General features: G+C 39.7%; 1 protein-coding gene across 1 annotated transcript; it reads left to right on the top strand.

The window, feature by feature from the left end:
• Positions 1–12,648: 12,648 nt before the first annotated feature.
• Positions 12,649–13,575, top strand: OR6B1 (olfactory receptor family 6 subfamily B member 1). The gene has a single exon (XM_045793616.2). It carries the CDS (start codon positions 12,649–12,651, stop codon positions 13,573–13,575), a length of 927 nt encoding a protein of 308 aa, XP_045649572.1.
• Positions 13,576–15,312: the final 1,737 nt, after the last annotated feature.

Here is a 15,312-nt window from a genome sequence, read left to right as displayed (position 1 = left end):
GCATAGCCTAAATATGCTGTCTGCTCAGGATCTGACTCAGCTCAGGTCAAGGTGTCAGCCAGAGCTATGACCTCATCTGAAATTCATGATCCATTTCCAAGTTCACTCTCTGTTGGAAGAATTCATTTTCTTGCAGCTGTCTGACTGAGATACTCATTATCTTGCTTGTTGTTAGTTGGTGAAAATTTATAATAAGCTCCTAGAGGTCACCTTCATGGTTTTGCTACATGTCTCTGTCCTCACAACATGGCAGTTTGCTTCTTCAAGAGCTACAGGAGAATCCACTGTCTTGGATCTCTGACTTCTAGGAAAGCCTGCATACCTTTAAAGGGTGCACCTGATTAGATCAGGCTCACTGAGGATATCTCTCTTTTGAATAAATAAAATTCAACTGATTAGGGATCTTAATTACATCTTCAAAATCCCCTTTTCCATGTGGTGTAACATGATCACAGGAGTGAAATCCCATCATACTCACAAGTCGTATTCACACTCAAGGTGAGAGAACTCTACAGAGCATAGACACCAAGAGGTGGGAGTCCTGGGGCCCAAATTAGAGGTCTGCCTGTGACAGCTGGAATCAGTCTTCGCAATTTTAGATGATAGGAGATGATGTAATAATATCTATTTACAGAATCCTGAGAGTTAATGTTAGTAAGGAAAAATTCTATATTAGATCAAGGCATTATTCACTATTTTTGAATAGGCTTTATTGTTTAGAGCAGTTTTAGGTTCATAGTAACTATGAGCAGAAGATACAGAGGTTCCCCATATCTTCCCTGTCCCCTGCCATGCATAGCCTGCCTCATTACCAACATCCGCCACCAGAACCGTGCATTTGTTACAGCTGATGAACCTATGTTGACACATTATTACCCCAAATCCATCATTTACATTAGTATCTCCTCTTGCTGTTGTACATTATGTGGGTTTGGATAAATTTGTGAGGACATGCACCTGCTATTATAGGATCATGCAGAGTAGTTTCACTGATCTAGAAATCCTCTGTACTCCATCTTTTCATCCTTCTCTCCCCCCAAGTCCTGACAACCATTGATTTTTTTAATCATCTCTATGGTTTTGCCTTTTCCAGAATGTCATAGTGTTCGAATCATACAGTATGTAGCCTTTTCAGATTGGCTTCTTTCACTTAATAATATGCATTTATGTTTTTTCCATGTTTTTTCATGGCTTGATGACTCATTTCTTTCTGGAACTGAATAATATTCTGAATATTCAGAATAATAACTTGGAACTGAGTAATTGTCTGCATGTACCACAGTTTATTTATCCATGCACCTACTGAAGAACATCTTGGTTGCTTTCAGATTTGGACAATTATGAATAAAGTTACTATACACATTTGTGTGTAGGACATACGTTTTTGACTCCTTTGGGTAAATACCAAGGAGGATGATTGCTGGATTGTATGGTAAGAATATTTACTTTTGTAAGAAACCTCCCAACTGCCTTCCAAAGTGACAGCACCATTTTGAATTCCCACCAGCAGTGAAAGAGGATTTCTGTTGCTCCACATCCCCGCCAGCATTTGGGGTTGTCAGTGTTGTGGATTTTGTTTGTCAGTGTTGTGGATACACCCTAAGAGGTGTATAGTGGTATCTCGTTGTTTCAATTTACATTTCCCTGATGATATATGTTGCAAAATATCTTTCTATATGCTTATTTTCCATCTGGGTATCTTCTTTGGTAAGGTGTCTGTTAGGGTCTTTTGTCCACTTTTTAATTGACTTCTTTGTTTTCTGATTATTGAATTTTAAGAGTTTCTTGTACATTTTGGATAATAGTTCTTCATCAGATGTCTCGTTTGCAAAAATTTTCTCTCAGTTTGTGACTTGTTCTCTAGTTCTCTTGACATCATTCACTTTTAAATAATGACAGAAATACATATTTATGTATGCAAGAACTCAAAATTGTTACCCATTCCTCCTGAATTAAGACTATCACAATTACAAAAAAGAAAATGTGAAAGCAACTTCAGGGAACAAAAGATGACTTAAAATAAAACCGGAGGCATGAAAGTGAAGTTGTAATGAAACAGGCAACAAGCCAGAACCTTCTAAGTATAAAATTAACTTTCAAAAGCTGTAATTTCTATGTGTTGAGAGTGAAGAAATAAAGACCAGAGTGTTAAGTACAGAATGAAGCTGCTGCCCCCACGGAGAGTGAGGACTTGGATAGAGCCCAGTGTCTAGAAAGAGGTTTTAATTAACTCTAATTAACCACTTTCCCTTAAGAGACGATCCCAAGCGATTCCTTCATTCCTCACCACCCTGTTCAACCGAGGCTCTGCGGGAAGCCCATGCTTCACCAGTTGTCCATCACCTGGTCTACATGTCTGACCAGAATACTTCCAATACTTCCAATACTACATCCATTCCAACTGTCTCCTGAAACTCATGCTCTGTTATCAACAAAATACTCTACATTCTCAGTGTCTTTTTTGATTGCGTTCATCTCTTTCTTGCTTGAATTCCAACCTGACTTTTCTTGTGAACTCTGATTCCCCTCTGCTCTCTCAAGTACAGTCTAGTTTTCTCCCATTTTTTCTCTAATACTGGGTAGGAAGGTGAAGAGTGTGTCTCTCTTGATCCTCTGCCACTTCCAGACCATTGTTCTTTACTTTTGCCTAAATAACTTGAGTTCCTTTGAAGCATGTCCTGTCAGTCTATAGCACCATCACCCCATCTTTTTTTTTTCTTCGTTTACTACCCAGTCTCCTCATTTTACACTGGCTTACCACTAATTCAGTCGTGCATGTAAATATTTCAACATCTATGCGGAGCATTCAATGTCCTGGCCTCTCAGTTGACTTCCTGTCTTCTGCTAATGTTTGGTTCCCTAACTCATGTCTAGCCATCCTCTTTTGTGATTGTATCCTATCCTCTCCATTGTCAATAATTGCACTCCCTCTAACACCTCCATCTGAGCACCCCACTCACTCACCCGTATTTCTTTTTTCTTGTTCACACCATCTAATAAAACTCCAATAAATTTTGACCCCACTATGACCCCATTACATTAACTCTATGACATTTTCCTCATCCATTACCGACTGCCTCAGCCTAGTTGGTCTTATTACCTCTCTCAGCGTGGGTTCCAAGCCCACGTGTATGGACATTCCTTACATATACCCCATGGTCATCTCAAGGACCCTGACCTTGCAGTTAACGCTCCCCTCCTACATTCAGGAGTGGATTTACCATGAAGCTAAAGAAGTTTAAGCTTCAGCGTTCCTTATTTGCATGGGGTCCTCCAATGTGCCTGGGCATGTATTTTTTTGTAAAGTATCCTTAATGAAGTTTTTCAAAATTAAGAATTTTAACTGAAATTGGTTGAGCTGATGTCACTTTCCATTCTTGTTTACCATCACTCACACTTACCCTAGTGGCAGGTACTCAAGGGGCTGTGAGCATTTTGGGGACCCAGCTAAGGGAAAATTGAGTTGGGGTACTTTGGTCATTTCCTAAGGCTTCTGTAATGAAGGACCAAAAACTAGTGGCTTAAAAACTACAGAAATTTATTCTCATACAGTTCTGGAGCCCAGAAGTTCAAAATCAAGATCTTGGTAGAACCATGCTCCCTCTGTGGATTCTAGGAAATAATCCTTCCTTATTTCTTCCAGGTTGTGGTGGCCCCAAGTGTTGCCTGGCTGTGTCAGCATAACTCCTTTCTATTACCTCTGTCATCGCAAGGGCATCTTCTCCATGTGGCCCTTTGTGTCTTCTCCTCTTCTTACAGAAAGAGTATTGGATTTGGGGCTCAGTCTAAATTCAGGATGATATCATCTCAAGACCTTTAACTAATTAATTACATCTGCAAAGATCCTATTTCCAAATATCACATTCCAGGGCTCTGGGTGGACATGTATTTTGGGGGGAGGGCATACACTAATCAAACCAGTTTAGGTATATTTAGTTTGAACTCAGTGGGATGCATTTTAATGTCATTCATAGTCACTCCGATGTATAGTTTAGTTAATGCTAGTCACACTGGTTGGCTTTCAGGAGTGGCTTTCAAGAATACTTCTACTTTCCACTATGCTGACTCACCCAGGGTCATTTGTGGAAACAGGAGCTAGTCTGTGGAAACTTCTTCCAAAACTTATTGCTCACTTGAAAGAGGTTTAACTGATAAGCCAATAAGTGTAAAATAAAATAATTAATATAATTAATATGAAAAGGCAGAGAAGCAGAAAGGGGAAACAAAAAAATGAGATAAAAATAGAAAGCAAATAGAAAATCAATAGATTTAAATGTATGTTTACTCATAATAATATTAAATTAAAATGGCCTAAACACAGTTATTAAAAGACAGAGAACACGATGTAGGATAACAAAGAAAGACCCAGGTATGAGCCTTCTGAAATCAATTCATTTTTAATATAAAGACATAAGTGGATTCAAGATAAAAAGATGAAAAGTATATACCTTGCAGCACTAAAATCAGAAAGCTGGAGTGACAATATTAATATCAAATTAAGTAATCAGCACAATAACCAGGGGGAAAAGTATGGCATTATTTATTAAGAGTATTGATTAATCAAGAGCACATAAATATTCTAATAATCTAATAACAGAGCTACAGATACATAAAAAATAGACAAATCCACCACTATTGAAGACTTCAACATCATTCTTCCATTATTTGATAGATCAATTAGATAAAAACCAATACATATATGCAGAATTGAACTAACCTGACCTAAATGACATGTTTAGGACAGTCCATCCAGAATATAAATGTCAACACATTTAAATAATTGAAATCATGCAGAGTATTTTCTTTAAACATAATGAAATTAGAAACAAGTCACAGAAAGACCATAGGAAAATCCCAAAACATGTGAAAATTAAACCCCATTCTTCTAAATAACCCACAAGTCAAAGAAATCACAAAAGAAATTAGAAAAATATTTTGAATTGAATAAAAAGAAAATGCAATATATAAGAACTTTTATCTGGCAACTGGAAAAGAGCTTAGAGGAAAATTTTAAACATTAAATGTTTATGTTAAAAATGTCTCAAGTCAATGACTCAAGTTATCACTTTAAGAAACTAGACAGAAAAGATCAAATTAAGCACATAGAATGCAGAAGGAAGAAAATAAAACAAAAAACAATCTAAGAAATTCTCAGAAAAAACAACTGAAAAATTCAATGGAACTAAACATAGTTTCTTTGAAAAGTTTAATTACATTGAAAAACCTCAAGAAACAAAGAGGAAAAACACAAATCACCATATCAAGAATTAAAGAAGGCATATTTCTACAGACCCATTAAACACTGAAAAAATATTATGGCAATATTTTTAATAGATTTATACCAATCATTTCAAGAAGACTGTTTCTTGGATGAAATAGATGAACTTCTGGAAAATAAAAAACTACCAAAGACCTCGTAAGAAGAAACTTTCCATCTTTGAAAGAAATTGAACATAGAAACTTTCTGCAAACTTTCTATCCATGAAAGAAATTGAACATAGAGTTAAAAATCTTTTCACGTTGAAAACTTCAGGCCCACTAATAAATTATGAAACATATAAGGAACACAAAGTATTAGTGCTATACAAACTCTTCCAGAAAATAGAAAAGAAGGAAACATACTTTGGGCAAATGCCATCATGAATCCAGGATTACCTTCACACCAAGACCAAACCAAGACACTACAAGAAAAAAAAGTTACAGAATGATAACCTTCATGAACAGACACACAAAAATTCTAATAAATTATTATCAAAATTCAGTAACTTACAAAAATGTAATAGATCATGACCTTGGGGAGTTTAAGCAAGGAATGCAAGTTTGGTTCAACAACCAAAAATAAACCAGTGTCTTTCATTATATTAATAGACTAAAGGAGAAACCCAGTTAATCATCTTAATAGAAGCAAAAAAGCTAGTTAATATAATTACAAATTAATCATAATAAAGGTCTTTAAAAACTAGGTATAGATGGGAACTTTTTCAAGCCTAACCAAGTTATTCAAATAACTTAGAGCCAGCATCATACTTAACGTGGAAGACTGAATGATTGCCCTTCAGAGATTGAGAACAAGACCTGAGTGTCCATATTCATCATTTTCCTTCAACTAGAGATACTAGTCAAAGTGGTAAGGCCAGAAAAAAAAAATAGAAGGACGTAAATTAGAAAGAAACAAACAGAATCATTTTTATTCTTAGGTAGCATTATAGTCTGCATAGAAAATCCCCAAGAATCTACAATAAAGGTCCTAGAATTAATAAGGGAGTTTGGCAAAATTGAAAAATGCGGACAATACATAAAGTACATGTATATCAATATACTTAAGTGTAAATTTTTACTTTAAGGTGATGATGTTTCAGTAAACATCACTGAAAATGGTGGAGCAGGGAATCCTGAGACTCCATCCCTCTATAAAAATAGCTAATAAGTTATCAAAAAATTTCAGAATTGCCTTTTGTAGGACTCTGGGATCTGGTATAGAAGTGGCAATGATGGGAAGGATTATGAAGTTGTCATATTGTGGTACCATGGGGCTGGGGCATTCAAATTGCCCGCCTATCATCTCCCACCTGTCTGACCATGACTGATTGTGGCCAGAAGGTTACAGCCCACACTCCTGGTGCAGGTTGTTAGCCAAAACCAGTAATATAGACCTTATTTTCAGAGAATTTTGGCTGAATGTTTCACCCTATATGGCAGCTATCTGAAGGATTGACATAAAGGCTTACCTTTGCTTTGCTGGCTCAGAGCATTCTCAGGGCTGGGATGGCTTCCCAGGTGGCATTTGCCAAAAGTATTCAAAGGCAAAAGAATTGGCTACAGCAGCTTGAGGCTAGGAATAACTATTGAGATGAGCAATAGGTGGACAGATTGGGAAAGTAGAGGTTGGGGAAGGACATACATAGCAGAGCAAGCGCTTTTAAAACCTCAGGTCTATACCAGGGAATTGAGAAGAATACACGCATGCCCTGGACTGAACATATGCTTAGAAAAAGCAAAGACCCTAAGATTTTACCTCTGGGTGACTTTCAGGCTCTGTACGTGAGGGAATGAAGGTTGAGGCAGAGTTGTACATGGCCTGGGTAAGGGTTAAAAGAGTGCTCCAAATAGAACAGTCCATCAAGAGGTGAATAGATAACACACTAACACGCTGTGGAAATATCCATATATTGGAATGTTACTCAATAATAAAAAAAAATGAACAGTCCCTTACAGTTACAAAATCTGGATAGAACACAACAGATACAAGAAGACTGATAAAAGAAGGCAGATAGCCAAGGGACCAGGGACCTGAGGAACAGCACAACAGTGAGTTTTTTGGATTTCCTTATTGCTTCCCAACATATGCTAGACTGGAGTTTGCAGAAATCTCCAACTTGGATCTGCCAACATGTACAAATGAAAAAAAAAAAAAAAGCTCCAAGAGAAGCCTGTATAGCTGAATTCTAGGATGAGATAATGCCAGCATGTTGTAGAATAGACCATTTGTATCAGCTGATCATCTCCAACCTATTTGGGGGATTATTTGTAGGAAATTCGGACCCCAAACCTCTTGTATAAGGGATCACGGTCACAGTGGTTCATAGAACCCACTCACTAGAGATGTGCATTCGCTGTCTTTGAGGGAAATTAGGGCTCCCCCCCACCTTGTTCAGTCCGTCTAGCACACAGCCACCACAACAGGTGACCAGAAAAGTTAGCGCAACTGTTTTTGGACGGGCACTCTGTCATTTCTGTTTCACAGTATATTAAAAATCCATGTTGGGAAATTGTGGATACTATCAAATTATACATTTTAGGGGAGGTCAGAGTTTTTACAGAACTTTGAGATAAATTGAGGCCAGTGATTTGAAGGGCATGGTTTAGTTTTATTTGCTACAGTAATTTGTTTTTCATTTCAGTCCTATAAGGAAACTATATTAAAGAGTGCTTATGAGTCTTTTGGTAGAGAGTTCTTAATTTTAAAATAATAAAATTTATCATTTCCTTTAAAAAAAGGTAATTACCATAACCTCGTGTTGCAGACTGAATTACTTATAACTGTCAATATCTCCATTTACCATTTCATGAAAGCATGGTGAATTGACAAGAGCTACTTAAGATTTCCGCAGGCTGCAGAGAAGCTATGTTCAGTAAAACAGAGTTTTGTTTCAGAAAGTGAAGTATTGGTCAAGGGGTTCCCAAAGGCAGCCGACAAAGTAAGGATGATCACATCATGATAAACATATTTGTCACACAATTATGGCATAAGCATTTAAAACAAAAACTTCTACTTAAAATTTTACTGAAGTGTGGAGCGCCTGGGTAGCTCAGTTGGTTAAGTGACCAACTCTTGATTTTGGCTCAGGTCATGATCTCAGGGTCCTGAGATCAAGCCCTGTGTCGGGCTCCATACTCAGCACATGGAGTCTGCTTGGGATTCTCTCCCTCTGCCCCTCCCCCCAGCTCTCTGTAAAATAAATCTTTTAAAAAATTTTTACTTTAGTGTAGCAATGTGAGTCTACTTTGGGTACTAATATCTCCCTTGAGGCACTGATCGATTGTCTTGTTTCAAGTAACCTGAAGATTGGATAACAGTTGTAAATCTGCAAAGAGATTTAAAAGTAGTAATTTTTTTCTTCATGTTTCAACAAGGAATAAATTCAAATCTGGTTCTTTTCAAAGTTGTGTGACCGTCAGTGGATTTTTCCCCCTATGGAACTACTATCATATAAAACAAATAAGACTGCCACAGTAGGAAAACAGAAATTTCTCATGGTTCCCACAAGAGACCTGAACTGGCATCATCAAGGTACTTTTCTCCTGGGTCTTGGCAGAGATGTAGAGAAAGTCTTGATACCCTTTAAAGCCCTCAGAATCCGAAGCTCTTCACAGCTTGGTGAGTCTAAGACCACTGCAGCTTCCACCAGGAAGGCAATGGGTGCTCTGGCCCTGGGGTGCTGGGAGAGCCAGCCTGGTGACACATCAGGCACGGATGTGATCCCAGAGCCTGGGGCTCACCTCTGTTTTAGTCCTGGCTCTCAGTCTGGAAGCATTTGGGTAATCTGTGCCCATTTACTTGTAGGTTTGGAGAGTGGGTTCCTCACATCTATTCAGTACCTGGATCTTTCTTTTGTACTTCTTCCTATTTTAGAATCAGTGAAGAATTTCTTTTCACATTCCACCCCAGCAGAGGCTGCTGAGCCAAGGTAAGGGTCTCTTCTCAGAGCATCACTTTCTAACTATGCAGGCAGCTACCTGTCAGTCTCCCACGGCACAGCAATGCTTAAATCCCAAATATTTAATACTATTGTCGTGCCCCTCTTGTATTCACCCCCAATTCCCATCAACTGGTCACGGTGATACTCCCATGTGTCACACTGTAAGTATAATGAGGCATGCAGTGAGCAGAGAACACACTCCCCCTGCTGCTTTTGAGAGATATCTCTTGGATCAGAAATAGGCACCCAGATTCTGACCCCAACCTGCAAAACCTGACCATACCTCCTGGGGTCCCTATGCTGCTGTCTCCTCCCAGTCATTCATTTATGAAGGAGGTTACGAAGTCACTGGGCTCTTGGCAGGGACAGAGGTTATGTTTTCACCAAATTTTAATTACTGAAACCTACAGTTATAGGAATCCAAGCAAAATTAAGGGAAAGTCATACACAGCAGGCACAAGAATGGAGAAAGAAACTAAGATGTTTGATTCTAAATCGATGGTAAAAATCTGCTATGAGGGATCACTCTCGTGGAGTAGAAACTATTATGAATGAAAGGTCACAAATCTTATGGTGAAATAATACATTGACAATAAATACGGCCAGCTCAACTTACTAGTACGCCATAATTACTGCCTATATACTCTTCCTTTAGTTGATGAGAAATAGGATGAGAAATAGAAATAGAAATTTTGGGGGTGAGGGGAGTCGAGCTTCCTCTGGGAATCCAGTTACTTGTGTAATTTGTGAACAGGTGTGTCTACATGTTAACTTTGTTTCTTTGGCAAACATTGTAAGTGGGGTGATTGTTCTCTTGTGTGTCTTCAAGTGTCCGCTAGGAGGGTGTCTTCCAACCCGTCTCTTGATCTCTGGTTTACCAGCTCTGTGCCTGCATCGAAAACCAGGGTGAAATATAAGGATGCTATCAGCTGCTGAAAACATTCAGCAACTATTGGTTGTTTATCCTACAGGACACTTTTTAAATGCCCTAGTATTTCACATGGAGGGCTCCGTGGTCTGGCCCTTGACACTATTTCTCTCTGTCTCTGTTTCTCTTTCTCTCTCTCTGCATCCCTTTTCTACTCTCATTCTCTCATAATTTTCCCACCCACACAGCATTTAGGTCTTCATCAGCTGCTTCCCTGAAAATGCCAGGCTGTTTCATACTCCTATGTCTTCGTTCACTCTGATTCACCTGCCTAAAATGTCTCTTCCTCTCACTTACTTTTGTTTTAAGTCTTAGTCCAATGATTGTCTCTTCTCTGATGCATTACCAAGCATTTCTGTATGTTTATTTCTGGTTTTGTGTGTGCGTGACTGAATATGTATTTATGTCATATTGTTATTTTTTTTAAAGAATTTGGGTTTATCTCTAATAGCCAGTGTCTATAATAAAGTTTCAGTAGAATTAGAGAATATTTCCTAAAACAGGCAGACATTTTAAATATAAAAAAGGTGGTGATGAGCCTCAAATCTGGTATTCTGTCTGTATGTGAGTCAGCCTAGGGGACATGCCTTTCCTGTCAGACAGGCCTCAGCTTGGCCGTCAGGCTGACCTCATCACTCTCTAACTTGGAAATCTTTCTTACTCTGTCTAAACTGATGTCTTCAGGGGAATTAGAATAACACTACCTCATTAGTATTGTTTTGTGGATTAAATGGGATATTGTATGAAAAGTACTTAGAACTGAACAAACTTCTCAGCAGCTAATAAGTGCTCAATAAATTATTGTTAGAGAATCTTCTGAACTAATTGCTTAAGCTTCACATTAAAATGAACCAAAACACAACCCTACCTCATTCTTGCCCACTGCCATTTCTCCAACTCTGAGGAAAATGCCTGTAAACATCCCAAGTTTTCCCCATCTTAGTAAATGGCGTCCCTTCCATGTAACCAGCCATATATCTGAGATTCCAACTATATTTCCCTCTTCCCCTTATCTTCCATATTCAACGCATCAATTACCATTAAAGATTCTTCTAAATGCATCTGAAAACTGCCTACCTCTCTGAAACCACCGTATTCAGAGCTACCACCACCTTCTCTGAATAGCCTGCAACCAGGCTCCCCACCACTCTTGCTTCCAGAGACTTGTGCACTGACAGAGTTATCTTTGCACTCATAAATCATATACCTTACTGTGTCTCTCCTGGGCTTTAGCCCTTCTCATGCTTCTCATTGTATTGAGATCACCATTCAGAGCCCTTATTATGACCTCCAGGGCCCTGCTTACCTTTCCCACTTCTTGTGTCCCTTCCCTCACCAACCACAGCACACGGTGGTGGCCCCATTTCAGACAGCACTGTCCCTCCTCAGCAACTCAGAGGGTAGGGGTCCTGGAACCCTTCTCTGCCCAGGTCGCCTCCTCAGAGGTCTGAGTGAACTTCCCCGATCACGTTCATATCACTTTCTGTTTTGTAATCTTCATAGAAAATGTCTCAAGTTTTATTATGCATTTCTTTTTGTTTGCTTATTTTAAAGACTCTTCCCAGAGACTCCCAGCCCACCTGAGAGGACTTACAGCTCCCTGAGAGCAAAGACCGTGTTTGTGTTATCTCCACTCTGCTTGGCTCACAGAGCTCCTCTCCTCCCCTGTTAGCCCAGGTTCCCTTCCTAATGCCCTAATAATAGGGGGTCAGAGCCCCTTTCACACTTGTTGTCATTTACAGTTCATATAAACATTCATTCACATTTTTTCATTTGGGTTTTGATCCACGGTGACATAAACTGAATGAATATTAATATTCACGTTACAGAAGAGAAAATTGGGTTTCAGAGAGCATAAGAGGTCAAGGTCATATAGCAAACCAGGGCAGACCTGGTACTTGACTGAGGTCCAGGTCTTTTACATGGAAAGCCTAACTCTCCTGATCTCAGTGCTCACATACCTCATGTGATTGTCATCATCAGCTTGTGACAGCTGCACTCCATCTCCATGGATGGTGCAGGGAAAGGATGTAATGGTATGTGAGGGGTAAGTGAGTCATAAGGAAGAGCTTCCAAAGCACTGTGTAGACATGGGCCAGGAGTACCATGCGTATCCTTTGGAATTGGCAGTGGTAACATGGAACATGGAGACTGGATATTGTTTAATTTGGGGGTGGTTGTGAAGGCAGCATAGAATATTAGGGCATGGGCTTTGGACGTAGACTTCAATGTGATCCCTGCCCTATCTTCGGTGGGAAGTTGGTAAGTTGATTAATGTCTTTCAGAGGCTCAGTTTCCTTATCACTAAAGCGGGCATAATAACATGTAAAGAGGCTATGTAAGAGTTAAATTACATTAGTGCATACCATACCCAGTGTATGGTCTAGCCTATAATATGTTATGAATATGTTACTATTATTGCTAGTCAGAGAAGGTAGAGGATGGAAGATTCTAACTGAACCATGGACTCTGACCGAGTGATTTTTTTTCCCCAGGAGATCTAAGTCCTGTATCTCCAGTATGGAAGTGGAGAACCAGACCCAGGTCACCAAGTTCATTCTGGTGGGGTTCCCTGGGAACTGGGGCATGCGGGTAACAGTGTTCCTAGTGTTCCTCATGGCCTATATTCTGATAGTGGCCGAAAATGTGGTCATCATCCTGCTGGTGCAGCAGAACCGGCCACTGCACAAGCCTATGTACTTCTTCCTGGCCAACCTGTCTTTCTTGGAGACCTGGTACATCTCTGTGACTGTGCCTAAGTTGCTATTTAGTTTTTGGTCTGTGAGCAACAGTATCTCCTTCACTCACTGCATGATACAACTTTACTTCTTCATTGCCCTCATGTGCACAGAATGTGTGCTCCTGGCTGCCATGGCCTATGACCGTTATGTGGCCATCTGCCGTCCACTCCACTACCCCACCATTATGAGCCACGGGCTTTGCTTCCGCTTGGCTCTTGGTTCCTGGGCCATTGGCTTTGGCATCTCCTTGGCTAAGATCTACTTCATCTCTCGCCTCAGTTTCTGTGGCCCCAACGTCATCAATCACTTCTTCTGTGACATCTCTCCAGTACTTAACCTCTCCTGCACAGACATGTCTGTAGCTGAGCTGGTGGACTTCGTCCTGGCGCTGGTCATCTTTCTCTTCCCCCTCTCTATCACTGTCCTGTCCTATGGATGCATCCTCGCCACCGTTCTGCGCATGCCCACCGGAAAGCAGAAAGCGTTCTCTACTTGTGCCTCCCACCTCGTGGTGGTCACCATCTTTTACTCAGCCACGATTTTCATGTATGCCAGGCCCCGAGCCATCCATGCCTTCAACATGAACAAAGTGATTTCCATCTTCTATGCCATTGTCACCCCTGCTCTCAACCCTTTCATTTATTGCCTAAGGAACAGAGAGGTCAAAGAGGCTCTGAAGAAACTGGCCTATTGCCAAGTTATCTGATCGGACTAGTCACTTACAAATTATTAGAAAGAAATGATTTGATTTGGTGCCTGCTCTTCCATCCTCGGGTCCTTTCTCCTTTAATGCCTGCTCTCATAGGACTCATGCCAATATGACATCCCCACATCCACATCAACCACGGGCTCTTGGCTATGTTGGAAGGTCTGCATCAGCACACGTGGTCTGTGGTCTAAGGCCATACACCTTGTAGAGAGAATTCTCTTTGACTGAGACCTAAAATAGAGTTTCTGACACTATGAGTAAATCCCTAATGGAGCAAAGTGGGTGATCAAGTTAGTAGCGTCTGAGTTAGCTTTTTTGGGGATCTAGCAAGCATTAAGGGTTGTGGGCCACAGATCTGCGATGGCTTCCTGACTGAGACAGAGGTAGCAGCGTCCTCAACAATCCCATCCCGGATGTTGTGCTGGCCATCAATCTTGGTGGCAGAGACTAGCGACTGCTCCTCTAGTCCCCCCAACACTTTCTGTAAGTAGCTGGTTCCCTGCATTATAAACATTTCTGCTTCAGGTAGCTAGAGTGCTTTCTGTTATCTGTATGTGAACTGTACCTAAAACAATTGTAATTTGTCTTCTGACATAACTTATACTGTTGGTTTGTACCAAATTTCACATTTCCCTTCCAGATGTTCCAATATGTTTGTATCCTCTAGTGGATGAGCACAAAATAACTGATAAATAAATAAATATCAGCAAATATATTATTTGCTGAAGGAAACTTTGCCCTCGTTAATCATCTTTTCTTTTGACCTCAATGTTCTCCTTCCTCTTTAATCTACTTTTACTCCCCCGGCCTTCATCTCTCAACACCTCATCTCAAATACAAGCAACTAGTCCAAATTTAGGATTTGACAGATTTCCATCCTGTGCCACAGTGATTCTCAGCTCTCCTACTTGTTTATCTGACACCCTACCTATGAACACTAGACTTGCTGATCAAATGTGCCACACAGAAGTGTATAGGTGTGCCCACTCTGGGTTCACAGTTTTGTCAATGGCAAAGTCCTTTAAGCTGTATTCAATATAATGTGCCAATGTCAGCAGGAATATAAATCTTCCATTAGAACAGTTGAAAATAGAATGGCTTTTAGCATTTTCAACATCTTTTACCTAAAAACAAATAACATTTTCAGAAATGTTTTCTCTCTCTCTCTCTCTCTCTCTCTTTTTTTTTTTTTGAAGTAAGAGGCATTAGGAAGGATTCTTTGCTGCATATTACAAACTTGTGGAACAGAAGCTTGGGAAGTAAATAATGTACAATCACAGATAGTAGGGAGCAGAGGTCAAAAGCCCAGGTTTCCTGACTCTAAGCCCTGGGTCTGTCCTTAGCTCATGGGATCTTTCTAGAGAGAAAACATGCTTCTTCAGCAGACTAAGTGTGTAGGGGTTTGGTTAGAATCATCAACTGCTATACCTGGAGAAACTGTTAATAAAATAAAAATGGAAAAAATGTGGAATATATTCCTCAGGAAAGCAAAGAAACAAAGATAAAATGCAAGCCTACTTTACTTTAAAGAATAAACATACAAAAAGAAATGACCCTCATGATGGAAATGATTTAATATTTGCTCCTAGAACATACTTTGGTTCCTTCATGCGATTAAGAAGTGATTATACACATATTTCCATTTCAAACCAAACATATAAGGGAAAGTGGTTATTTTCTGAGATAATTCAGATGAACCAATCACAATGTCACAGGCAATTAGGGCTATGAAAT

The sequence above is a fragment of the Ursus americanus genome, chromosome 3, assembly GCF_024610735.1.
Source record: "Ursus americanus isolate L20-20 chromosome 3, mUrsAme1.1.p, whole genome shotgun sequence".
In the NCBI taxonomy this organism is placed as follows: Eukaryota; Metazoa; Chordata; class Mammalia; order Carnivora; family Ursidae; genus Ursus; species Ursus americanus.
Note: the sequence above shows the minus strand (reverse complement) of the source record. Positions and strands in the feature narration are given on the sequence as shown.